General features: G+C 46.9%; 1 protein-coding gene across 13 annotated transcripts; it reads left to right on the top strand.

Annotated features, from left to right (window-relative positions):
- Window positions 1–22,471, top strand: ACTR5 (actin related protein 5). 13 transcript variants are annotated; one of them, XM_086331865.1, is made up of 12 exons: window positions 1–426; window positions 2,571–2,800; window positions 5,816–5,985; window positions 8,865–9,082; window positions 9,773–9,955; window positions 14,856–14,972; window positions 15,723–15,843; window positions 16,875–17,007; window positions 19,394–20,416; window positions 20,969–21,059; window positions 21,311–21,358; window positions 22,190–22,471. In XM_086331865.1, the coding sequence occupies exons 1-7, from the start codon at window positions 28–30 to the stop codon at window positions 15,813–15,815; spliced, it is 1,410 nt and encodes a 469-aa protein (XP_086187991.1). In that variant the 5' UTR covers window positions 1–27; the 3' UTR covers window positions 15,816–15,843; window positions 16,875–17,007; window positions 19,394–20,416; window positions 20,969–21,059; window positions 21,311–21,358; window positions 22,190–22,471. The 13 variants fall into 13 exon arrangements, with proteins under 13 accessions (XP_086187991.1, XP_086187987.1, XP_086187996.1 ...); XM_086331861.1 differs by having other exon boundaries at window positions 15,704–15,843; XM_086331870.1 differs by lacking the exon at window positions 21,311–21,358 and adding an exon at window positions 3,463–3,557 and having other exon boundaries at window positions 15,704–15,843.
- Window positions 22,472–24,767: the final 2,296 nt, after the last annotated feature.

Below are 24,767 nucleotides of genomic sequence, written 5' to 3'. Positions count from 1 at the left end.
GAGGGGCGGAGCCAGCAGCGCTCCAACATGGCGGCGGCCACTGCTGCAGGTCTGGGTACGAACGTGTTTCTGTTCCGCGATGCTCGCGCCGCGCCAGATCCGGTGCTGGAGGCCGGCCCGGTGGCACACGGGTCACTCCCGGTGCCACTGGTGCTGGACAATGGGTCGTTCCAGGCCCGCGCAGGCTGGGCGTGCCCCGGACCGGACCCGGGCCCCGAGCCCCGGCTGCAGTTCCGCGCTGTGTGCGCCCGCGGGCGGGGTGGGGCTCGGGGCGGGGCGGGCCCGCAGGTGGGGAACGCGCTGGGCAGCCTGGAGCCGCTGCGCTGGATGCTGCGATCGCCCTTCGACCGCAACGTGCCGGTGAACCTGGAGCTTCAAGAGTTGCTGCTTGACTACAGCTTCCAGCATCTGGGTGTCTCCTCACAGGTGACAGGCGAGGTGGGGTTAGGATTGAGGAGAGGGGTGTGGTCGTGTCCCGTGTCACTCCGCTCTCCGAGAGATGATAGTCCCTCCAGTTGTCAGTCTTTCGGTCAGTCTATCAAATATTAAACGCCTAACGTAGGTAAGTCCTGTGCTAGGCGGTTGGGATATGGCAGTGAACAAAATAACGCCCTTTTCTCTTGGAGCATCTGTTTGGGTTTGTTTGTTAGTGCATTTATTTATTAACAGATATGTGTTGAGCACCTACTCTCAATGGGGACTTTTCTGGGTGTTTGAAATATGTCCGGGAACATAACACGAAATCTCCTGTGCTTATGGAGCTAGTATGGAAAGACGTTCTAGTATGCAAAGGAAGATAATAAACAGTAGAATTAAGCAGTAGATTCTACGGCATGATAGACGGAGGAGAGGAGAGGGTTACAGCTTTTCAGTAAGATGGGTAGGGAGAGGACTCAGGGTTACGGTGGTGTATTGAGCAAGGACTAAAGCAGACGATTGAGGGAGCAAGCCTTGTGAATATCGGAATGAATAATAATCCGGAGAGACAGAACAGCCAGTGAAAAGGCCCTGAGGCAAGAGTTTGCCCTAATCGTAATTGAGGACAGTCAGAGTGAGGGGAGGGTAGTAAGTGGAAGGTCTTACTTATAAGGTCTTCCCTGGTGGCTCAGACAGTAAAGCATCTGCCTGCAATGAGGGAGACCTGGGTTCGATCCCTAGGTCAGGAAGATCCCCTGGAGAAGGCAGTGGCAACCCACTCCAGTACTCTTGCCTGGAAAATTCCATGGATGGAGGAGCCTGGTGTGCTACAGTCCATGTGGTTGCAAAGAGTTGGACACGACTGAGCAACTTCACTTCAATAAGTAGAAGCCAGAGAGGTCACACACTTTGTAGGCTTTTATTATGAGTGGAATAGTGAGTCATTGCAGGGTGTTGAACGAGAGAGGGATGTGACTTTTGTTTCAGAAGGATCACTATAGCTGCTATATGGAAAATGAACTGGCCTGAGTCATAGGGTAGAAATAGGGAAATCAGTTAGGAGGCTGTTGCAGTTCTGAGGTGAGGGATGATGGTAACTTAGTTGAGGAAGGAATGGCGGATGTGATAAGAAGCAGTTGGATTCTGGAGCTGTTTTGTAGAGCCAGATGATTGGCTCACAATTTGGATGGGGCTTGACTTCAGTTGACAATGCAGCCATGAAATTAAAAGATGCTTGCTCCTTGGAAGAAAAGCTATGACCAGCCTAGACAGCATATGAAAAAGCAAAGACATTACTTTGCCGACAAAGGTCCATCTAGTCAAAGCTATGGTTTTCCATCAGTCATGTTTGGATGTGAGAGTTGGACTATAAAGAAAGCACTGAAGAATTGATACTTTTGAACTGTGGTGTTGGGGAAGACTCTCGAGAGTCCTTTGGACTGCAAGGAGATCAAACCAGTCAATCTTAAAGGAAATCAGTCCTGAATATTCATTGGAAGGACTGATGTTGAAGCTGAAACTCAAATACTTTGGCCACCTGATGCGAAGCACTCACTCATGGAAAAGACCCTGATGCTGGAAAAAATTGAAGGCAGGAGGAGAAGGGGACAACAGATGAGGAGATGATTGGATAGCATCACTGACTCAATGGACACGAGTTTGAGCAAGCTCTGGGAGTTGGTGATGGACAGGAAAGCCTGGCATGCTGCAGTCCATGTGGTTGCAAAGAGTTGGACACGACTGAGTAACTGGACTGAACTGAACTGACTTAAGTTACTATGAGCATTGGTGGCTCAGATGGTAAAGAATCTGCCTGCAATGCAGGAGACCCGGGTTCGCTCCCTGGGAAGATTCCCTGGAGAAGGAAATGGCACCCCACTCCAGTATTCTTGCCTGGAAAATCCCATGGACAGAGGAGCCTATTGGGCTTCAGTCCGTGGTGTCGCAAAGAGTCCGACACGACTGACCCTACTTCATATTTTCCAAAGAAACTTCCAGGGAAGAGGGGTGTTTCTCAATTGCTTCTGATCAGGTGTTTTGATTGGAGACCAAAAGCCAATTCAGCCCTTGCAATAAGGATTTTTGTTTCTTTTTATGCTTTGAAAAGTGTATCCTCTTAGCACCTAACAATTTGCTCTTTTCTTTCAAAGTAGGGCTGTGTTGATCATCCCATAGTTTTGACAGAAGCCGTGTGCACCCCACTGTATTCACGACAGATGATGTCTGAGCTTCTATTTGAGTGCTACGGGATTCCTAAGGTTGCCTACGGGATAGACAGCCTCTTCAGCTTCTACCACAATAACCCAAAGAACATGATTTCCAGCGGGCTCATCATTTCATCTGGATATCAGTGTACACATATTTTACCCATCTTAGAAGGGAGGTGAGTTGTACTTATGGCATTTGAGTGCTGTTTTGAGAAGCATTCAGGAAACTTTTATTGGGCACCTACTGTAAAGGTGGAGTGGAAAGAGCAAGTACAGGACCATGAACTGACCTCTGGGCTTAACTCTGACCTCCCTCACTGTGTGAGTATAGATATGTCACTTCACCATCTGTCCTTGTGACCTCCTGGCTTGAGTTGGGGTTGATGGTCTCTGAGGTCCAAATCTGTAATTCTGTAATTGTATGATTCTGAAAGTGAAACTCACTAATAGTGAAACTCACTATTCTTAGAGTGAAATAGATAGCTTAACACAAGTATCTGTAGGTAGTAGGCACTCAATAAAAATGTTCTGAGTAAATTATTTAAATAAATTTAATTTATACTGTTGTGTTCTGGAGTCACTTTTTTTTATTAAGTGCTATTTTGCTTTTTTATTTAAAGCTCTTTAATGACAATTATTTAGACCTTTCTTTTCAAGTATGGTACATAATAGATATGTAGTAGATTGTTTTTCCAAGTTGTATAAAAGTTGAGGGTAGTTTCTGTCATGTTTAAAATGTGTTCTTATTTTATAGTTGGGCTTTTATTGTCTGATAAAGAGACTGGGCCAGGGGGTTTCCCTGATAGTTCAGTTGGTAAAGAATTCTTCTGCAATGCAGGAGACCCTGGTTCCTTTCCTGGGTTGGGAAGATCTCCTGGAGAAGGGATAGGCTACCCACTCCAGCATTCTTGGGCTTCCCTTGTGGCTCAGCTGGTAAGAATCTGCCTGGCATGTGGGAGACCTGGGTTCAATCCCTGGGTTGGGAAGATCTCCTGGGGAAGGGAAAGGCTACCTACTCCAGTATTCTGGCCTGGGTATACGCCATGGGGTTGCAAAGAGTTGGACCAAACTGAGCAACTTTCACTTTCACTTCAAAGAGACTAGGCCAGGAAGGGAAGGATAAATATGGAATTGGGGATTATCAGAGACACACCAATATACATAAAACAGATAAACTACAGGGACCTATTGTGTAGGACACGAAATTATATTCAGTATCTTATAATAGCCTACAATGGAAAAGAATCTGAAAAAGTATATATACGTGCTGTGCTTAGTCACTCAGTCATGTCTGACTGTGTCCCCATGGACTGTAGCCCACCAGGCTCCTCTGTCCATGGGGGATTCTCTAGCCAAGAATACTGGAGTGGGTTGCCATGCCCTCCTCCAAGGGATCATCCCAGCCCAGGGGTCGAACCCAGGTCTCCCACATTTCAGGCAGATTCTTTGCATCTGAGCCACCAGGGAAGCCCAGTGGAAGCACAATGGAAAAAAATCTGAAAAAGTATACATATGTTATATATATAACTGAATCACTTTGCTGTATACCTGAAATATTGTAAATCAGTTGTGCTTCAATTAAAAATTAGAGAGACTAGGCCAGCATCATGCTCTCCTGAGAAGGTTTCTCTTTGTATAGAGTGAGTGTGTAAATAAGGAGAGAAGTTGAAAGCCTGGGTTTGCAGCCCTGCTAAGGATGAGGTACTTAACTTCTTCACTTGGTTTCCTAACAATAGACTTGGGAAAAACTGATTTCTCAGGGTTACCCTGAGAATGAAATGAGATAATGTAGGAGATGGCACTTTGTAAAACAATCTGAATATTTAAGTGAAAATAAAGGGTGATGAATTTATTGAGCCCTGTTGTGGGAATTTCTCTTGAAGTTTGTACAAACATTTATGAAGAAAAAACTAATAGTTATGCATTCCAAAACACTCCTGCTTTACAGAATTTTCTATCTTATGTAACCAGAATATGCAGAAATTAAAAATAATATTGTTATTTTATATTGAGAGAAAATGATTTGACCTGGAAGCTAGGATCAGATTGGAGCATGTCCTGTTCTGTGCTGGCACCTGCTGGTGAGGTGTGATATAGCAGCATCTTTTCAGTGCACAGCAAGTTCCTAGAGCCCAGCTCCTCTCCTTTTCTCACACTGAGAATTTATAAAGTTATTCTGGTTCTCCTCCCCTTCACTTCATGTGAGAGGAACCTGGTACTCTAAGGAGATTCCAGTAAGCCAGTGTGTATGTGGTTACTTAATGTGTTTGCATAAGTAGAAGTGGCGTGTCTAGGGGAGGGGTACACTGGAGCTTGTCAAAATGCATATCCCCAGAACTTCACTGGCTGTCAGTGGTTAAGACTCTAAGCTTCCACTGCAGAGGGTTTAGGTTTGATCCCTGGTTGAGGAACTAAGATCCCACATGCCATGTGGCACTGCCAAAAAAGAAAAAGTGCATATCCCTAGGCCCTCCCCGGAGCAGACAGGTCCTGGGGATTGTCACCTTAAACGTTGTCCCCAGTTAATTCCAGGATGTGTGGCCTTGGAACCACAGTTTGAGAAATACATGACAAGTAACATGAGGGTCTGACTTTAGAGAGCATGTTCTTTGCTTTGAACCTGGTTTCCTTCTGAGACTGTTCAGTTCAGTCGCTCAGTCGTGTCTGACTCTTTTCGACCCCATGAATCGTAGCACCCCAGGCCTCCCTGTCCATTACCAACTCCCGGAGTTCACTCAAACTCACGTCCATCGAGTCAGTCATCCCCTTCTCCTCCTGCCCCCAATCCCTCCCAGCATCAGAGTCTTTTCCAGTGAGTCAACTCTTTGCATGAGGTGACCAAAATACTGGAGTTTCAGCTTTAGCATCAGTCCTTCCAAAGAACACCCAGGACTGATCTTTAGAATGGACTGGTTGGATCTCCTTGCAGTCCAAGGGACTCTCAAGAGTCTTGTCCAACACCACACCAGAAGTTAAATGTCCATGTGTCTGTCAGGATGTGGTCTAGGAATGCCTGCATTGGGTCAGAGGTTGCACCAAGGCAACTTAAAGTCCCTTCCAACTGTTTCGTTTTCCCCTACCAGTCAGTTTCTTCCTCATTATTAAATTATCATCCCCCCTTGTCCACCTGCTCCATATTTTTTCCTCCACATTGCCAAAGTTTCAGTGCTATTTCCACTTCTCGGTTGTAGGTTAGATGCTAGAAACTGCAAGCGCATCAACCTGGGAGGAAGCCAGGCAGCTGGCTACCTCCAGCGTCTCCTGCAGCTGAAGTATCCTGGGCACCTGGCTGCCATCACTCTCAGCCGCATGGAGGAGATCCTACACGAGCACAGCTACATTGCTGAGGATTACGTGGAAGGTACGAAGAGGACGTCTGCCTGCAGCTTCTGAGTGTTGTCTTTGGGGGTGTTTCTTAAATTGTTCCCAGGATGACTGTCTTGCTCACTCTTGACAGGCTTTTTTTTGGCCACGAGGTGTGGCGTGCAGGATCTTCCCCCAGCCAGGGATGGAACCCATGCCCCCTGCAGTGACAGCGCAGAGTCCTAACCACAGGACTCCCAGGGAGTTCCCTCTTTGCCCACTTTTTTACACTTAATACTTCGTAGCGTCCTCTTCCATTTTTTGATATTTATTTTCTTCAAAAACTTTTCAGTTGGGTGATAAGTCTCATATGTTCGTTCTTTTTCACAATTCTTGTGGTTATTCTAGTTCCTTTGCCTGTCCATTTAAATGATAGGGTCAGTTTGTCCATATCTACCAAAAGTTCTGTTGGGATGTGATTGAAAGAACGTTAAATGTGTAGATCAGTTTGTATAAAAAACAGCAACCTTCTAAATATAAGTCCAAATGTAATGCTAGATCCAGACTGGGGAGAAGTGACATTTTTTACTATGTTGAGGCTTCTAATCCATGAACATAATGTGTCTTTCCATTTATTTAGGTCTTTGTTCATTTCCTTCATCAGCATTTTATAGTTCTCAGCATATAGATCCTGTACATGTTTTATTAGATTTATGCCTAAATTATTTCTTTCCTTATTTTAAATTTCAGTTTCCAGTTGCTCATTGCTATTGTATAGAAATGCAGTGAATTTTTATGAAATACAGTGAGTTTTTACTCTTTATCAAATCGAAGAATTTCCTCTCTGTTCCAAGTTTTGCTGATCATTTTTATCATGATTGGATTTTTGAATTTTGTGAAATGCTTTTTCTGCATCTCATATGATCCTGTGGTGTTTGTGCTTTGGACTATTCATTTAAGAGAGTATAAGGATTGCTTTTCAGATATTGAACTAGCCTTGAACCCTACTTGTTTCTTTGTGTTATTTTTTATATATTGCTGGATTTAATTTGGTAAATTTTATGAAGTATTTGTGTCAGTATTCATAAGGGATATTGATCTGCAGTTTTCTTCTACTGTCCTTGTCTTGTTTTGGGATCATGGCAATGCTGGTCTTATTAAATGAGCTGAAAAGTGTTTTCTTTTGCTTTCTGGAAAAGATTGAGTAAATAGTTGATTTTTTTTTTTTTTTTTTTTTAATGTTTGTTAGAATTCTACAGCAGAACTGTTTGAGCCTGGGGGATTTATTTTTCTGAAGGAATTCATTTTCTTTAATAGGTGTAGGTGTAAGTTTCATCAATTTTATTGATGTCTTCTTTTTATTATTTCTTCCTTTCTAGTTGCTTTAGGTTTACTTTGTCCTTTTTTCCTAGTTTCTTGAGGTAGAAGCTTAGATTTTTATCATAACTTCTTTCTAATATAGGCATTTAAAGCTTGAATTTCCCTCTCAGCAGTCCTTTATCTACATTCCATAGATTTTGATATGGTGTATTTTAATTTTTATTGAGTTCAGATATTTTTAAGTTTCCCTTAAGCCTTATTTGCAACCATTGATTATTTAGAATATAGCCAAGTGTTGGAGACTTTCTAGTTATTTTTCTGTGCTTTATATCTACTTTAATTCTGTCATAGCCAAAGAACTTCTTTTCCTTGGTATCAGTTAGATTTGTGAAGGTTTGGTTTAGGACCCAGGCATGGTTTGTTTTGGCGAATGTTCCGTGTACAATTGCAAAGAAGGTAGTCCTGCTGTTGTTGGATGAAGTAGTCTGTGATGTCATGGGGGTTCCGCTGGTTGTTGGTTTTGTTCAGTTCTTGTCAACCCAGCTTCATTGTCCATCAAGCTGTACTGATTATTAAGAGTGTTGAAATCTCCAGGGAGAATTGTGAGTTTTCCTGTTTCTCCTTTCAGTTCTGTCAGTTTTTGCTTTCAAGTATCTGAAGCGCTCTTGTTAGGTGCACATTTAGGATTCTTACATCTTCTTGGCAAATCGGTCTTTTATGTAGTCATCCTTTTTTACATCTTCTTGGCAAATTGATCTTGTACCATTATGTAATGTTCCTTTTTATCCCTTTCAGTTTTCTTTGCTTTGAAGTCTACTTGGACGTGAGTATAGGCACTTGAGCTTTCTTTTGATTGGTGCTTGTGCGGTGGTTTTTTCCCTGGCCTTTTAATCTACGTAAAACATTATATTCAAAGCAAGTTTTCTAACAGGTCCTTTCCTTAAAAATCCCTTCTTTCAGTCTCTGTCTTTTAGCTGATAAAACCACTTACAGTGAATTCAGTCCCTCTTGTGTCTGGGTTTAGGCCCCCCGGTTTTTTTGGCATTCCATTTTAATTTGTCTGTTGTGTTTTTCACCGTATCTCTCTTGTGTAGGTTTTTTGTTTTAGTGGTTGCTCAAGAGGTGACAGTTAACTGGCTTCTCACAGTCTTAGGGTCTCTTTTTTGCCACTTCAAGTGGACCCTGGAGATGTTAGCGCTCCAGAGGCCCCTGTGTCCTCCCTCCTTTGTGTCGGACTTGTTTTCTGTGTCACGTCTACATATGTGGGAAGCCCATCAGACATTGTCACAGTTTTTACTTTCAGTTATCAAACATATTGTAAAGGATTCCGGAGGAGGTTAATAGAGTCCATTCACCGTTTCAGTTGTGTTTCGTTCATATCTGGTGCTCCAGGTGAGATCCTTTCCGTCTGAAAAGCTTTATTTACCAATTTTCTCAGAGCAGGTGTGTTGGCATCGTGTCCAGTCTTCCTGCTGCATTTTGTCCATCTGGTGGGTTCAGAAACGGGGGGACCATGCTTCCTCCATCTTCCCCTGCACCTGGGACCCTGGTCCCACCTTTCTAATCTCAGGGCTCATGGTGTTCCCGTCTCCTAACTCCGAAACGCTTCCTTTGAAGAGCTGCAGAAATGGCGGTGCCCTGATTACTATGAGAACAACGTCCACAAGATGCAGCTCCCGTTTTCCAGCAAGCTTCTGGGCAGCACCCTGACCTCTGAGGAGAAGCAGGAGCGGCGGCAGCAGCAGCTGCGGCGGCTGCAGGAGCTCAACGCCCGGCGAAGGGAGGAGAAGCTGCAGTTGGATCAGGAGCGGCTGGACCGACTGCTCTATGTGCAGGTGATGCGGACCCCTGGGTGGGTCCCCGAGTGTTCTTCCTGTAGCTTCTGCCCCAGCTGTGCAACGCATCAGCCATCTCAGTCCCCCCCACCCTGAAGTCCAGGAGGAGTCTAGCGGGATCATCCGTGTAGAGATGACGTGTGTGGAGGACATTGTAGCAGCAGGAATTGCTGCAAGAGCTTCGCACTTGGCCTTGTTGATGTATTTTATCCTTATAGTCCCCTTTGTTTGATTTTTAACTTCTTGGCTTAAGTGTGGCACACGTGATGCAGAGCACACAAATCTTAAGGGTCCAGCTCAGTGAGTTTTCACCACTGAAATGCACCACATAGCCACATCCAGATCAAGAAATAGAGCACCCAGCGGCCCAGGAGGCTCCCTCCGTCTCCTGTTAGCCCCTCTCCTGCCTTTGGCCCGCCCAGAAGCTCACAGTCTTACATCTGTCCACATAGATGAGTGTTGCCTGCTCAGGTGGTACTGAGATGGTGATGTGTGGGAGCCCAGAGATAGCTAGAGAGGAGGGCTGTGGTGTGAAGCTTCAGGGGGCAGGCTGTGTGGAGGGGCAGGCGCAGGGAGCCCTCTCCCGCCGGTCTTCCTGTCCATCCAGCTTCTGAGCTCCTTCTCTCCATCCTGGGCGTGATCACCCAGATTTGCATTTCTGAGGGCAGATTATGACTGCTCTGCTTGCAGGAGCTCCTGGAGGACGGCCAGATGGATCAGTTTCACAAGGCCCTGATAGAGCTGAACATGGACTCCCCGGAGGAGCTGCAGTCCTACATCCAGAAGCTCAGTGCTGCAGTGGAGCAGGCGAAGCAGAAGATCCTTCAAGCAGAAGTCAGTCTCGAGGTGGACGTGGTGGACAGCAAGCCAGAGGTACTGGGGCCTCAGAAGGGAGGTCTCGAGGGGTTGTGTAGAATTGCCCTTTCTGAGGACAGAGGAGTGTCCAGGAAAGGCTGATGACAAAGGGGTTGTGACCAGACTTGAGCAGCAAGCAGAACAGAGTGGTGTTTGATGTCTCTGGGGGCACGGATGGGGGCAGGGATGGGACTGACCTTATACCAACTGGAGTGCTGACCCGAGGGGTTTTACCTTGTAGCGCCCTGGCCCCCTGGGAGGGGAAAGTGTGCAAGTAGAAAAGGAAGAACATAACACAGGCTGATTGAGTGGCCCATCTTGAGCGTGAGCCTGCCCCACTGATGGTTCTTGGATCATCATAAATGCCTCAACTTTCTTCTGATCTCGTATTAAATATATTGTGACTACTCTTTCATTCGCCACCTTTCCATCTCGTGTTCCCTAAGGACAGGGATCACACTTCACACATAGTCTGGGAGTTTTTTTATAGGCGCTAATAGACATGCTCAGTAGGAAATATACAAATGAGACCCAGAAGGACACATCAGAGGGTAAATGGCTTGTGATTGTGAATGACACTGTTTTTTGCTTCTTGTGTTTTTCGGTTTCCTATCATGCACATGTTAACTTTTAAGAAATGTTATTTTAAAAACCTTGAAAAGATATTTGCTGGTTGATTTAAAACCAGCCTTTTGTTAGTTACCAAAACTAATTCTTTAATCTTCTCAGTCTCTCCTTTTTGTTTCCCTGCCTGTGGACTGTGAATAAGTATTCATGTGGCTGAAAGGGTGGGCGGGTGGGTGGAGCTGAGACAGGGCCCTGGGTAAATCAAACCCTAGCACTGGGCCTCATGTGGAAGGGGCTGCCTGCAGGTCACACCTCGGTCCCAGCTCTCTGGTTGGCTCTCCTTCTCTAGATCTGGAAAAAAGTGATAGTAGGTGGATGCATTGTTGCTGGATCTGTCATCTCTAGAGTTCTAAAATAAAGGTACTTGTTCACTGCCTTGTGACACTACCAGAGCAGGGTTAGCCAGTCCAGCTGTCGACCTTTGTTTTTAAGTCAGCTTTAAATTCTAAAGCCTTTACTTTTCGAAAGAAACAGTCCGGTGGAAAATCGAGGTTTGCCGCTGGGCGTGTGTAGTGCGCTGCTCATCGGGGGCCTCAGAGCTGTCCTTGGCTCAGCAGGCAGCCTGCTTTTGCAGGGACTGTCCCCGCTGGAGGCCGGCTCTCACGGTTTCCGCTCTCAGCCTCCCCTTCCCCACCTCTCCAACAGGCTGTAGATCACATGAGGACGGTGACTGGCCGTGAGCATGCACGCTTGACAGAGCAGGTCCTGAGTCAGACTTCCTAGACACAGCATACTGGACCCCTGAGGTCCGGGGTTGAAGGGGCCTTGACCTCCATCTTCGTCTCGCTCAGCATCCTGGATTGGCTTTAGGAGGACCAGCGTGCCTTTTCTGGCTTGCTCCTCCCACTCTCCAGATGTGTGTTTCAGATTTGAGTTGGTTACTGGGATCTGGATCCACACTGTTGTTGTTCAGTTGCTCAGTTGTGACCCACCCTTTGCAGCCCCATGGGAGGCAGCACTCCCTGTCCTTTACTCTCTCCCGGCGTTTGCTCACACTCATGTCCATTGAGTTGATGGTGCCATCCAACCATCGAATCCTCTGTTCACATTGCCTTTGTTGTTTGTTTATCTGTACTTAGTTTTATCATGCTTATCAACGTGTCCACAGGCTGTCAGCATCTTTATATCAGAGGTGAACCACTAAGCTACATGCACATGGAGGATTTCAGATTTAAAAAGAAAAGAAATCAAATAACTGTGAAGTTGTGATTCCCAAGCAGTTGGGGAGCTGGCTTTTCCTTTTCTTTGTTCATTTTCCTGTGTCTGTTATATGCCCTGATTCAGTCACTCTGTTCATTCATTCAGCAGGTACTTACTAAGTCCCTACTTGGTCCTGTAACCTGAGGGTACATATTCAAATCTCTCTGGGCTTGGGGAGATTTTGAATTGTTGGACTTTAAAAGGTTTCCCTACATAGTACAACAGATCTGATGAATCAGTCTGTCCCAAAGCCTTAACGGTCAGTCAGAGAGATTGTTAAAAATTAGATCAAATACAGTAACATTCATGGGCTAAGTTTGGCCACAACACTGGCCAACCAGTTCTACCTTTCAAAAAAGATTTATTGTATTTTCCAACTGTACAGTTCCTTTAGAAGGGAGAGAGCAAATGTATGTGGACCACAGTTCATATTGAAATGCCATCTAAATGGTGAAAGTTGCATTGGATTCATACAGCTGAATTTTTAAACTTCCAGTGTATTCTAAAAATCCATTTTTTCTTACAGACCAATCCATTGCATCCCTCACTGCAGGTATTCAGTGAGGATGTTGTAAAGGAGTAGGTTTTGTTAGCCTTCTTGTTTTCAATGTTTATTTATTTATTTATTTGGCGGCCCTGGGTCTTAGTTGCAGCACTAGGGTCTTCACTGCATCACGCAGACTCTCTGGTTGTGGCACACAGCCCCGTGGCATGTAGAGTCTTTTGGGACCAGGGGTCAAACTGTGTCCCCTGCATTGGGAGGTGGATTCTTCACCACTGAACCACCAAGGAAGTCCTGCTAGCATTCTTCATGGAGTACTTAAAAGATGCTCACTTTCCATCGCTGCACATGGTTGGGAGTGCAGCTCACTAGCACCCTCCTTTGTTGGAAAGCACAGTGGGCCAAAGATAGAAAGATCTCTTACCTGAGGAATCAAGATTGAACTGGTCTGTTTGTTTTTCTGCTGCTCAAGGCTGTTCTGGGTAACCACACTGCATCTTCTCTGACGGGGAACCACACTGCATCTTCTCTGATGGGGAACCACACTGCATCTTCTCTGATGGGCCTTGGAAAACTGTTGTTCTGCTTGGTTCCCAAAGAGCAGTCCATGTATATGTTCCCAGTTGTCACCCAGTACACCTGGGGACCCTGCAAACCCTAAGAGGGGGAGAACCCAGCCAACTGGTGGAGAAATCAGTTCTCTCTGGGATGCCTGTTGCTGCATTGAAATTACCAGCTTTGTTCTTCTCTATGAATCATGAATCAGGATAAGGAAAATGTGTGTGTGTGTGTGTGTTTTACAATTTTGGTGAAGCTAAGAAATCTTGTTTTTAAGATGACTGCTTTTGAATATAATTAGATGTGAAAGTGAGTAGTTATACTGAAAAAGCCTTTAAAATCCAGACATTTTACAGTCCTCTTTATTCTAGAGAAATCTAAGGGTGTATCCCGGGACTTACCACTCAGTGCTAGGCATGATTGCCAGGGACCAGGGCACAGAGGTGACTAAGAGACAACCCTTTCCCTCCTCAGTACCTCAGAACCTAGGGCTCTAGAACATACTCAGGACTGTAATATGCTGTGCATGGGGGTTCTCCCGTCAGGAATACTGGAGTGGGGTGCCATGCCTGCCTCTAGGGCATCTTCCCGACCCAGGGATCAAACCCAGGTCTCCCAAATTGTAGGCAGATTCTTTACCGTCTGAGCCACCAGGGAAGCCCAGACTGTGATAACTTTTATCAAATGTGATGCTATTAATAGATGTCTGTGGGAATGTAGATGGAGGTTTGTTTTTTTGTTTGTTTTTAAAAATATTTTATTTATTTCTTTGGCTGTATTGGGTTTTAGTTGCTAGCATACGGGATCTCTAGTTGTGGTTGCAGGGGCTTTGTTGCCCTGCAGCAAATGGGATCTTAGTTCTCTGACCAAGGATGGAAGCCACATCCCCTGAGTTGCAAGGCAGATGCTTAACCACTGGACCACCAGGGAAGTCCTCAGATGGAGTTATGAGAAAGGATTGGGATGGTTGAGCTGGGCCCTGAAAGATTATTTGATTTCAGTAGATATCCGATGAGGAGAGAAGGACATTTTATATGGAAAGAAATATACATGCAGGGAGCAGGGCCCGTCCTGCATGGAGAATGTGGGAGACCAAGCCGGAAGGGAAGCTGAGGCCACCTGAAACAGTCTTCATCTGTCAGCCTGGATAGTATCCTTCAGACAGAGCCTTCAGAGTGTGCTGAGCAAGGCATAATCTGACGAGATTTTATTTTAGGAAAATAACTGGTGGCAGTTAGGATGATGGATTTAGGGAGAGGCGAGGCTGGAGGTGGGAAGACAGGATGAAAATGGGATGGCTTCATTCAGGAGGGAGCCAGTGTGACCTGAAGCTTGTCAGAGGCTGCAGGGATGGAGGAGGACACCCCTCCAAGGTCGGAGCCAGAAAACTGGCGCCGTTCAGGAGCGACGGGACTGATGACAGAACAGGGGCCTGTGCCAGACCCCTGCCGCACAAGGATCGTCCTGATTAGTTTTCACCATTCCGCAAGCACTGTCTTCATTCCCGTTTTATGAATAAGGAGACTGAGAGTGAGGCGAGGGAAGAAATCTGCCCAAGGTCAACAGCTAGAAGCAGCGCGGCTGAGAGTCAGATCCGAGCAGTTAGAGTCCAGATTCTCTCCAGTCACTGCGGCTGGGGTGAGAGGCAGCGTGGACCGAGCTTAGGGAGGTGACCAGCTGGATTCTGAGCCCCTCATCTCTGGAGTCTCTCTGGGACAGTCCTCTCTGGAGTGGCAGACTTGAGCTGCCCCCTCCAAAGGCTTCAAAGAAGGTGGGAGTTGATGAGACTGGTCTCAGTGGGGAAGTTAGGGGGTAAGAACAAAGCCCATCTCTGGCTTTTTAGTCTTTTAACCTTGTGTTCATGTGTGTTTGGGTTTTTTTTTTAATAGTTTAGAAACTTTTCATCGTTTTTATGTGTGGACATACGTTCAGGACACTGGATGAGATCCCAGTTCTTTTTGGTGACCATGAGCTCACAGAGCTAAGGCTTGCTGAGTCACAGGTTCTGTCTTGTGTTTCTTCTCTTCTCAGACTCCTGACCTGGAGCAGCTCGAGCCATCTCTGGAAGATGTGGAAAACATCAACGATTTTGAGCCCCTGTTTTCGGAGGAGACGCCGGAAGTGGAGAAGCCAGTGGCCACAGTCCAGGTTGGCCTCCTGTAGCCTCGACCTTGCTTATGCTTTGAAGCTTGGCGTGAATGACCAGTCAGGTCTAGTCTGCTTCTTTAGGAATATTTCCCCCTCCAGCTGCAAATCTCAGTTGTATTTTTCTAGAAGGGCGAGTACCAGCACTCAAAACTTGCAGAGTCAGGGACTTTTTCCCCTGTGGTGATTGATTGGGGTTCCAGTACTAACTGTGGAACTGTGAGAAACGGTCTGCTCATTGGGAGAGTCCCAGTAACCAGGGACTTTGAGACCCAAAGAGTAGCTTTTAATGCTTTTATTTAAATTGAAGTGAGTGTAATGATGTTTCATCCTCATCTGGGTTCATGTTTCTGCCATCACTGTGGCAACCAGATAGACGGACGTGAGGCTGAGACACCCGGGAGAAGGCTTTCTTGGCCGTGCAGGGACTGGGTGCTGGGCCAGTTGCTGGCGGAGACTTGGTCTTCCAGTGCCAGCCTTGCTGCTACTGCTCTTCACCAAGTCTCTTTCCTACATCTCAAGGATCATTTCATAGTGGAGATGTGTAGCAGTTTATAATCCAGAGGTTAAAGAAGGTAGAAAAATTGAATCATCACATCAAGAGAGTGTGGGGAGAGGTTATTCTGGCACGAACAAAGCTATGATGGAATGAGAAATGCAATTTGAGGAAGCTGGCAATTGGGATGTTTGTTCTTATGGCCTAAAAATATCTTCTAAACCTTGGGTTTTTAAAGCCCGTGTTTAACTTGGCAGCGTACCATCAGCTGTTTGTTGGGACAGAAAGAATTCGAGCTCCAGAAATTATCTTCCAGCCATCTCTCATCGGAGAGGAGCAGGCCGGCATAGCAGAGACCCTCCAGTACATCCTGGACAGGTGAGCCTGGACCTTCTTTTCCTTCTGTTTTCTTGAACCATTCCCTTGAATTTTGCGTTGAACAATAGAGCTGATGGCCGGGCATCTCTTTCATTGACTTGCTGCGCTCAGAGGGTGTTCTTTTTCTCTCACCAGGCCTGGCACAGAGTTAGGGCTGTCTATTCTTTTCTCAGTGTGTAGGTAGATGCTCAATGTGTATATACTTGAGCTTTAAGAATGTCTTTTAAAAATTTGGGCAATATGTTAATATATGTGCACTGGCTTTTCTAAAAGTCTTCACATCACTGCAGACTGCTGGTTCTAAATCACCCTAAAAACAAGCAGAACTTAGTGTTTTTCCCACCTTGCATTTTATTTTTTAAGAGTTTGCATTTCTATAACAGCATGCCTCTCCCCAGCCATTTATACAGATATGATTCTGCAGTGTGAGTTTTCCTGATTCACGGGGAACAAGTAGGGAACACGGTCTTGTGGTCCTCTAGTTGCTGTTGGTTCAAACAGAACGGCAACTTAACAACTAGCAAGGAAGAAAAGTGACTGCAGCTACTTTGTCTGAATAACTTAGAGTTTTGTCTCGCAGTGGGTAGAAAAGTGATCAAACGTGTAAGATAAAACTAGTAATAAAAAGCACAGGTGGAGAGGGAGGTCCTCTAAAGGAGAGGCAGGACTTTGGGGGGTGATGGAAATGTTCTGTATCTTGGTTCTGGTGTTGGTTGCTGGGGTTTATAAATTTGTCAGACTTCATCTAAATGGATTTAAAGCAATCCTTAGTGAAGTCAATTTTTTAAAAACATGTATTAGAAAGGCATAATGTTAAGGAAATGGATTGACCATTCAATAAGGTTTTAGCTAGCTGTTTGACATTCATTCTGTAAAGGCAAATGAAAAATGGGAAGTGTTTTTTTGTTTGTTTTTTAACTTTTTGTGTGGATGTTTTCTGATTTGTACTGAGAGCTCACATTTCCACATCCACATTCTCTTCTAATATTCAAGTAGGAGAGACTATAGCAGCGGAATTGTTTCATCCCCAGGTACCCAAAGGATGTTCAAGAGCTGCTGGTTCAGAACGTTTTTCTCACTGGCGGGAACATGATGTATCCTGGGATGAAGGTCAGAATCGAGAAGGAGCTGCTGGAGATGAGGCCCTTTCAGTCTTCTTTTCAGGTACTGATTGTCCATGGAACCAGCTGTTTCGAAAATAGCCTTATTGTTTGTTTTTGTTTTCTAGGTTGCAAAAGTAGTACAGTGTAAGTGAGAAAAATAGTCATTCCATCATCCAGAAGCAGCCACTGTTAACACATTCATGGCTTTCCTTCTATTCTTCAGATTTTTAAAGCAAGATGGAAATCATAATTTATGTACTTCTTTGTTTTGTTTTCATTGACAAAGGAAGACCTGCAGGCAGTAAACATTCAGAGAGTACACAAGAGTGTACCTTGAGGGACTTGGCCCAGTGGCTAAGACGCCACGCTGCTAGTTCAGGGGGCCCGAGTTTGATCCCCGGTCAGGGAGCTAGATCCCACATGCCACAACCAAGGATCCCACATGCTGGAACTAAGATCCAGGGCAGCTAAATTAATTAACTTTTTAAAAATTATCACCAAAATTATTTATTTGCTTTTGGCAGCACTGGGTCTGCGTTGCTGCGCACGGGCTTTCTCTAGTTACGGCGAGTGGGAGCTACTTCCGAGTTGTGGTGCACGGACTTCTCCTCAGAGTGGCTTCTCTTGTTGCAGAGCACGGGCTTTAGACTCACAGGCTTCCGTACTTGTGGCGCATAGCCCCACTTGCTCTGCGGCATGTGGGATTCATTATTACCCAAAATTATTTTCTTTAAAAAGAGTGTACATTGAGATTAAGGCCTTCTCTTCACCCAGGCCCTGGGCCACAGACAGAGGGGACTGACTGAGGAGGTTTTTTCTTTCTTCCACATATTTTCTACACATGGCTTTTGTAACTTGAACTTCTTAACCTGCCAGGAACATTTTCCCATGTCATTATTCATCAGAAATACTTTTAAAAGCAACTGTCTGGTGGGGGTACCCCACAATTTCTTTACCAGATTCCCGATCACCAAGAGAAGTGGTTTGAGTTCCCCTCGTGGCCCAGTCATCTCAGCATGCTGAGATGTCCTGGGTACCTAGGGGTCTTGGAGTTCAGGGACAGCTTCTTGGAAGTGAGTCTTCTGAGGGCGAGGAGGTGTTTGTCATGTAGAGTGTGTGGAGCGGGGTGGGATGGAGAGAATGTTCCAGACTGAGGACAAGAGGATGAGCAGGAGCAAAGGCTTGGGGGCCAAAATCTTGCTGAGGGGTGTGCAGCTGAGAGTGGCTGTGAAGGGTCGGGGCTGGAGAGGCCGGCAGGGCGCATGGGGTATGGAGCCTGTGTGTCCTGCTGAGGGGCTTGGCTTGGCCTGCCCCGTGCTCTGTGATGTGTTATACATTCAAGGGGTGGTCTCTGGGCCTGGGTTCTGACTCCAGCACCACCGTCACTGAGTTTTGCCACACCCCAGTTTTCTCAGCAGTGAGAAGGGGGTCATCTTGGCACCCATTACCGGCTTTCAGTGTTCAGGGCGAGTCAGGTGCTCAGCCCAGGGCCTGCGTGTGATGGACAGACATCAGCTGTTGTGTTGAGGGCCCCTGAGAACACACTAGATTCCGTGAGTCGCTAGAAGGACCCGCTGAGATTCCACATATGATCCTGCTTGATATTCCTCACAGTGGGCACTTGCCCGGTGTGAGGAGTGGAGCGAGCGCCTCCCTCGTTCCTTCACTGACACTTCTACACCGGAGCGGCCGGGGCTCTCGTGATCCTGATTTTGTTGATGGTCCTTTCTTGCAGGTCCCTTGCCTCCTCCTCCTCCATCTGTGCTGATTCCTCCTGCCCTTTATTTCAGAAAGTTCCCAAACCTCCATTCCAGCCTGGGACTTCTATGGGAGATGGAGGGAAGAAGGGAGGGTTAGCTGGGTGACTCCAGGAAAAAGGAGCCCGATCTGAGTTGGACAGCGGTCTGCCCTGTGATCAGCTTAAACTTCACTGGGGCACTCCCGGGACTGCTGACCGCAGTCTTGCTCTTGGAATAAGCAGCGGAATCCGAGCCCAGGGCAGCCTCTGTGCTCTCACGTCCTCCAAGGCTCATTTGCCACCATGGCCAGAGCCACCTCGCATCAGCCTCCGCTTCCCTCACTGGCAGAGGGGCTCAGGTCCAGGTCTTCCAGGTCTCCACCTGACACCTGTGGCCGACAGGACGGGGGCAGGAGGTGGGGCAGCTGGTCCCTTGCCCCCTGCCCAGGGTGGTGTGGATAAAGTAACTGATGACCTCTTACTCGGTGAGGTTGGTCCTGGTGCACTCTGCATGTTCGTGTCCTTCCTTGGAATGTCTGGGGCATTTCAGCTCAGCTCCCTTTGGGGGGTGCAGAGATAGTCCTGCCGCATTTTGGAATCAAAGGGGGCCCTCCTGTGTGTGCATCTCTGTAGCCAGCCTTGCTAAACATTCAGTCCTTAGAAACGGATGGGGGATACCCTTCCGGTGACTGCTCTGCTCGTCTTCCAGGTTCAGCTGGCCTCAAATCCCGTGCTGGACGCCTGGTACGGAGCTCGCGACTGGGCCTTGGACCACCTGGACAACGAGGACGTCTGGATCACCAGGAAGGACTACGAGGAGAAGGGGGGAGGCTACCTCAGGGAGCACTGTGCCTCCAACGTGTACGTCCCCATCCACCTGCCCAGGCAGGCTGCACGCTCTGCAGAGGCCCAGGCATCCGGCAAGGGCTCGGGGGCCAGCGGAGGCGGGGCCAGCGAGCAGGCATAGCAGAGGGGCCCCTCCAGGGACCTGGGGCCACATCGGGACAGTGACTCTGCCAGCTGTGTGCGGCCCGAGTCTGCTGGGAACATTTGGCTTCGAGATGGGTTTCTCCAGGGGAGAACAGTTAAGGGCCACTAGGAGTTACCCTTTGGAACTGTGCTCTTTGGGGCGTCTGCAGTGAAGGGACGAGCGGACTTTCGGGGACCTGCCGTGGGTGAGCCACAGGCTTCGCTTCTGCAGCAGTGAATGAGCATGATGGTGGCAGAGCTGTATAGACTGTGTACACAGGCTTCCTTCTTACTACACTTTAAAGCCTTTTTCGTTCTTGTTTTTATTTTTTTTTAAATCCTTTTAATTTTATATTGTCCGTGTAGCTAGTTTTCTAAATTGATTCCAAAACCGTGTGAAGGCCCAGCAGGTGGCGTTCTTTCCTCTACACCTAAGAAGATGACACTTAAGGGAACCATCACTCACGAACTCTCCAGGACTGGAAATATTTTCCTCCTCCTGTTATTTCTGCTGAGAAATAAGGAAAAGGGGCCCAAAGAGGGAAACGAGATTGTCCAAAGTCAGCTTCCTGAGGACCTGCCCAGTGCCGGCTTCTGAATGGGCAGGTGTGGGGCTAGTGTCCAAGCATCGTTCATACTTCCTTTGCTGGAAACTTTTCTACTGTATGAGGCCTTCGTACAGTTTTAGAAGTCTCTGTCCCTGTGAACTTGCTGGCTGCTTAACTTTGCAGGCCTTCCTGAAGAAAGAAACAGACTGGAAAAGGTTTGTTGTGTTGCCTTTTCAGTTTTGCCACAACCTCATCTTTCCTGGGCCTTTGCAGCTTCTTCTTAAGTGGATGGATAACCCCTCTCTTCTCCAGAGATGCTTGGGGAGAATTTTAACTCTCAGACACAACCAGTATTTAAGCCCAGGAGGCCCCTGAGTTTCCTTGCCCCAGAATCCATATGTTTAAATCCTGTGGAGCGTCTGGGCCACCCCTCTGAGGAGGCCTCCTCAGAACCAGTCCGCCTGTGCAGTTCACCAGGCTTGGTCACCTGCAGCTCCAGCTCTCCAGGGTTTTGACACTGAAGACCAGGAAGGGGCAGCGGTGGTGGAGGAGGAGGCAGGAGACTCAGGCCAACTCAGGATGCCCCACGGCCTTGCAGGGAGCCACTGGCCGTCCACAGCTGGGCCTGAGGGTGGATGAGAGGGTGAGCATGAGCTGACAAGGAAGGACAGATGTGAAGGAGGCAGGACTGGCCTCCCTGGAGAGGTTTTCATAATGGCGTTTCCAGGAAGAGGGGTTGGGTGAGCTGCTGGGGTCTTTCTCCACAGTCAGCATTTTAAACGGCCTGAAGAGCAATGGTGAGGCGCAAAGATTGCCCTGGACATCCAGCCTTGCTGAGGAAGGACCCTGACTGGGCAGGTAAGCTGGGACATAGCGTAGTCCAAGAACAAGTGTGAAGCCAGCTCTGTTCGGGGTGCTTGTAGCCCAGAACTGAGGAGGGTTGGGGCTGTGCTGAGGCTGGGCCTTGTGCTCTCCTGCTTTAACTTCATGCTGAGCTTGCCGCGACCTCTTCTCACACCTCTCAGCCCCTCGCACAGACCACCATCAGGGCGCACAGACCACCATCAGGGCGCTCAGCACAATACCTTGAGCTTTTTCTCTGCCCCCAGGTGGCCTCTGAGAGACTGTAACTCAGAAAGTGTTTGCAAGAGCAGGAGGTGGGTTTCATTCAGCTTGAAATATGCATATCCCAGGGCTGGGCCTGGAGGGTGTCGAGGGCTCACAGGGTTTCTAATGAGTGACCAGCTGGTTGGATGACTGACCAAATATGTGAACAAAGACATTTTGAGGATAGCTTGTCTGCTGCATTGGGAGGAACAAATCAGGAGTCTATTCTTCCCCTAAGCCAGGGAGCCCACTACTGAGACATCTTAAGTCTTTCCTCTGATCATACCAGGACTGTTCCTGGAGATAAAGTGGGTATGACTCCAGCTGAATGATCTGAGAGCAGCCTTGAAGAAATAGATTCCCGTAGCCCAGCCTCGGGCTTCTGTCTGCGTTGTGGCGCGGGAAGAGAGCCCGGGGTCGGGAGAGTCCGCCCAAGGTCAGCCTGGCTCTGGGTTTGAGTCAGGGCCGCTCCAAAGGTTGAGTGGCCACCCAGGGTGATCAGGGCCTCTCTCCCTGATAGGGGTGTCCCCCCTTTTTGCCCCCTCTTCCTTCCATGGACATCTTTGGCAATAAACAGTTTTACCAAAGCAACAAAGAAGGTGAAAAGGTAAGGAAATAGAAGTTAAGAGTAAAATAAATGTTTTAAGTATGGGCAGAGAACACCTGACCAAGAAATGAAGATGCTGAACTCATACAATACACAAAGATTATTTTATGCCTACCTAAGGAATTAAATGGATGAGATGAAATTTATCATTACAGATCCTTGTGATTAAATCATTTCCAGATATTTAGAAAACGGTAGAACAGAGAATTAAAAAATACAGGCAGGGAGACTGGCGGTTTACTAAATTCGTTTTCCTTTCCTCCTGGGCACACAGCTGCACCACGTTTCCCAGCCTCCCTCACAGTTATACCTGTAGCCATTTGATTTCTGGCCAGTGGGACACGGACGGAAGAGATGTACAACATCCAGGGCTGCTTCCATAAACCTCCCACGAGAACCTCTCTTTCCCCGTCATCTGGCTGAACAGGGAGCTGTCCAAGGCCCAGGAGGAGCGTGGAACCAGAAGTGGAAGAAGCTGAGTCCTTAAACAACCGGTTGGAGCAGAGACCCTGCAAATCCTTCAGTGTGTAAGAAATAAACTTACTGTTTAAGCCACTGAGAGCTTTTCTGTCTGTTACAGAAGCTAGCGTTATTCTAACTAAAAGTGTAGGTTAAAAATAAAAACCATTACCTTCGTGTTCGTCGGGGATTTCAGGAGGAAAAATTTTTGAAATAATATGAAACAAGGAGAACAGTGTGACAGATAGTTATCCCCTCCTTTAGGAAATGAGTGAAAATCACTCAGTCATGTCCAACTCTTTGTGGCCCCATGGACTGTATAATCCATGGAATTCTCCAGGCCAGAATACTGGAGTGGGTAGCCGTGCCCTTCTCCAGGGGATCTTCCCAACCCAGCAGTTGAACCCAAGTCTACCACATTGCAGGTGGATTCTTTACCAGCTGAGCCACCACGGAAGCCCAGGAAATGAGAGTAATTCTTTTTATCCTGTGCTGTGCTTAGTCACTCAGTCATGTCTAACTCATTGTGACCCCATGGACTGTAGCCCACCAGGCTCCTCTGTCCATGGAGATTGATTCTCCAGGCATGAATACTAGAGTGGGTAGCCTATCCCTTCTCTAGGGTATGTTCCCGACCCAGGAATCCAACCAGGGTCTCCTGTATTGCAGGCGGATTCTTTACCAGCTGAGCTACCAGGGAAGTCTTTGTATCCTGTAGGATTAATGAGCTAATGAATAAATCACCTAAGGATTTCAGGAAACTTGTCTGTATAAGCTGACCCAGAAAGACCCCCTTGCACCTCCTACAAAGTTATGCAAAAAGTGGGATAAAGCAGAATTTTTAAAAAGTTGTCATGCTAACCTTAGAATTATAGATATTATGGAAAAGCTTGGAAATCGGAAATGAACATGAAAATCAAAGCCAGACTGGTAAACCGAGTTGGCACTGAGGCAAGCCTAGTTGTTCAGATAGAGAAATCAGCCCTCTGGACGGGTAGGGACTACATGTTTTAAAATGCCTAAGTAGAGATGTAGCCTGGGTTCTCAAGGAGCAAGGAACCTGGAATAAACTCCCTTAATAGATAATACTAATGCAGCAAGGGAAACAGAGAGCTTATGAACAGAGCATATAAATCCAGACATTAGGGAAAGCCAAGTCTAATAGAAGAAAAGTTTGGAGGTGGGTGGTGTGGGGAAGAAGAGGTAGCCTAGTTAATAAAAAGAATAAAATTAGGACTTCCCTGCTGGGCCACTGCCATCCAGTGCAGGGGACTGAAGTTCGATCCCTGGTTGGGGAACTAAGATCCCAAATCCTGTGGGGCAGCTTAAGCCTGTACTAGAGAAGCCCACGCCATCCACAGCAACTAAGACCCAGTGCATCCAGATAAACACCTTTTTTAAAAGTACAAAACAAAGTGGTATAAATGAATTCAAGTGTGTTAATGGAAGTGTAGATAGGAAGTGTAGAAAAACAGAAGATTGGTTTTAAAAAACGTATAGCTGTAAGCTATTTGCAAAAGATGCTTTGAAAAACATGATACAAAGATGTTAAAAGGACAGAAGGAAGCAAACAAACATTAAACCAGTTATCTGCTAGGCAAAAAGTATTATTAGGGAAAAAACTTAGTAATAAACAATTCAGAAAAAGTTACAATGAGCCTGAATCTAACCTGTATGCCCCTCATAAAATAGCCTCAAAATGTATAAAGCACAGATTGACAGAATCATAAAGTGGCAGATAAATAGTGCCTGGTCCTTTAGAGTCAGTATTTGGGAGGTGTGATGATGAGATCCAGGAATAGGGTGGGTCTGCTACTTCTAGGTTCTGGGCTAAGTCCAGTCCCTTGGCAGAGCAAAGGAGAATTGTAGGCTGGGCAGTTACACCTGGGCTCCCTAGGACTCCTCCCAAGGACCGGGCTCCCTGAGATGCTGGGAAGGGGACTGATGGTCCCCAGAATGGGTATGCTCAGGAGGAAGGGAGAGTCCTGAGCTGGAAGCCACATCCTGTCTTCATTTTCTTTCTCTAGCTTCTCTGTTGGCCTCTCTGGTCCTCAAAACCCTTGTGGGTCCTTCCTATAGTGGAAGCAGGCATATGCAGAGGCTACTGAATAAAACCCAGTACGAAAACTGCATTCTGGTAACTTGGGGACTTCAGGGACTTCAGCCATCCCCTCCCTACTTCATTCTTTCTACTGCTTCCCCTCAGTCAGCCTCCTCCAGCCAGGGTAGCCCCAGGATTTCCTCTTGCCCAGCAAACCTCTGTCCTCTTGTTACTCCTCTGCTTGGTGGCCAGGAGCTTCACCTTGGGAAACAGCCAAGGTCAGGATGGGCATCACACGTGGACTAAGACAGCTGAGCCCTGGGAAGTGGCAGAGATTGATGCTGTGTTTTCC

This window comes from Bos grunniens, chromosome 13 (assembly GCF_055505025.1).
Source record: "Bos grunniens cultivar Pamir isolate PY7600 chromosome 13, Bosgru_T2T1.0, whole genome shotgun sequence".
NCBI classification, from domain to species: domain Eukaryota; kingdom Metazoa; phylum Chordata; class Mammalia; order Artiodactyla; family Bovidae; genus Bos; species Bos grunniens.
This window is presented reverse-complemented; position numbering and strand designations above follow the sequence as displayed.

Coding starts and splice junctions, on each gene's coding strand:
- ACTR5 (XM_086331860.1), top strand. CDS start 28: ATGGCGGCGGCCACTGCTGCAGGTCTGGGTACGAACGTGTTTCTGTTC. Junction 427..2,570: donor ATCTGGGTGTCTCCTCACAG/GTGACAGGCGAG, acceptor CTTTCAAAGTAG/GGCTGTGTTGATCATCCCAT. Junction 9,956..14,855: donor TGGTGGACAGCAAGCCAGAG/GTACTGGGGCCT, acceptor TTCTCTTCTCAG/ACTCCTGACCTGGAGCAGCT.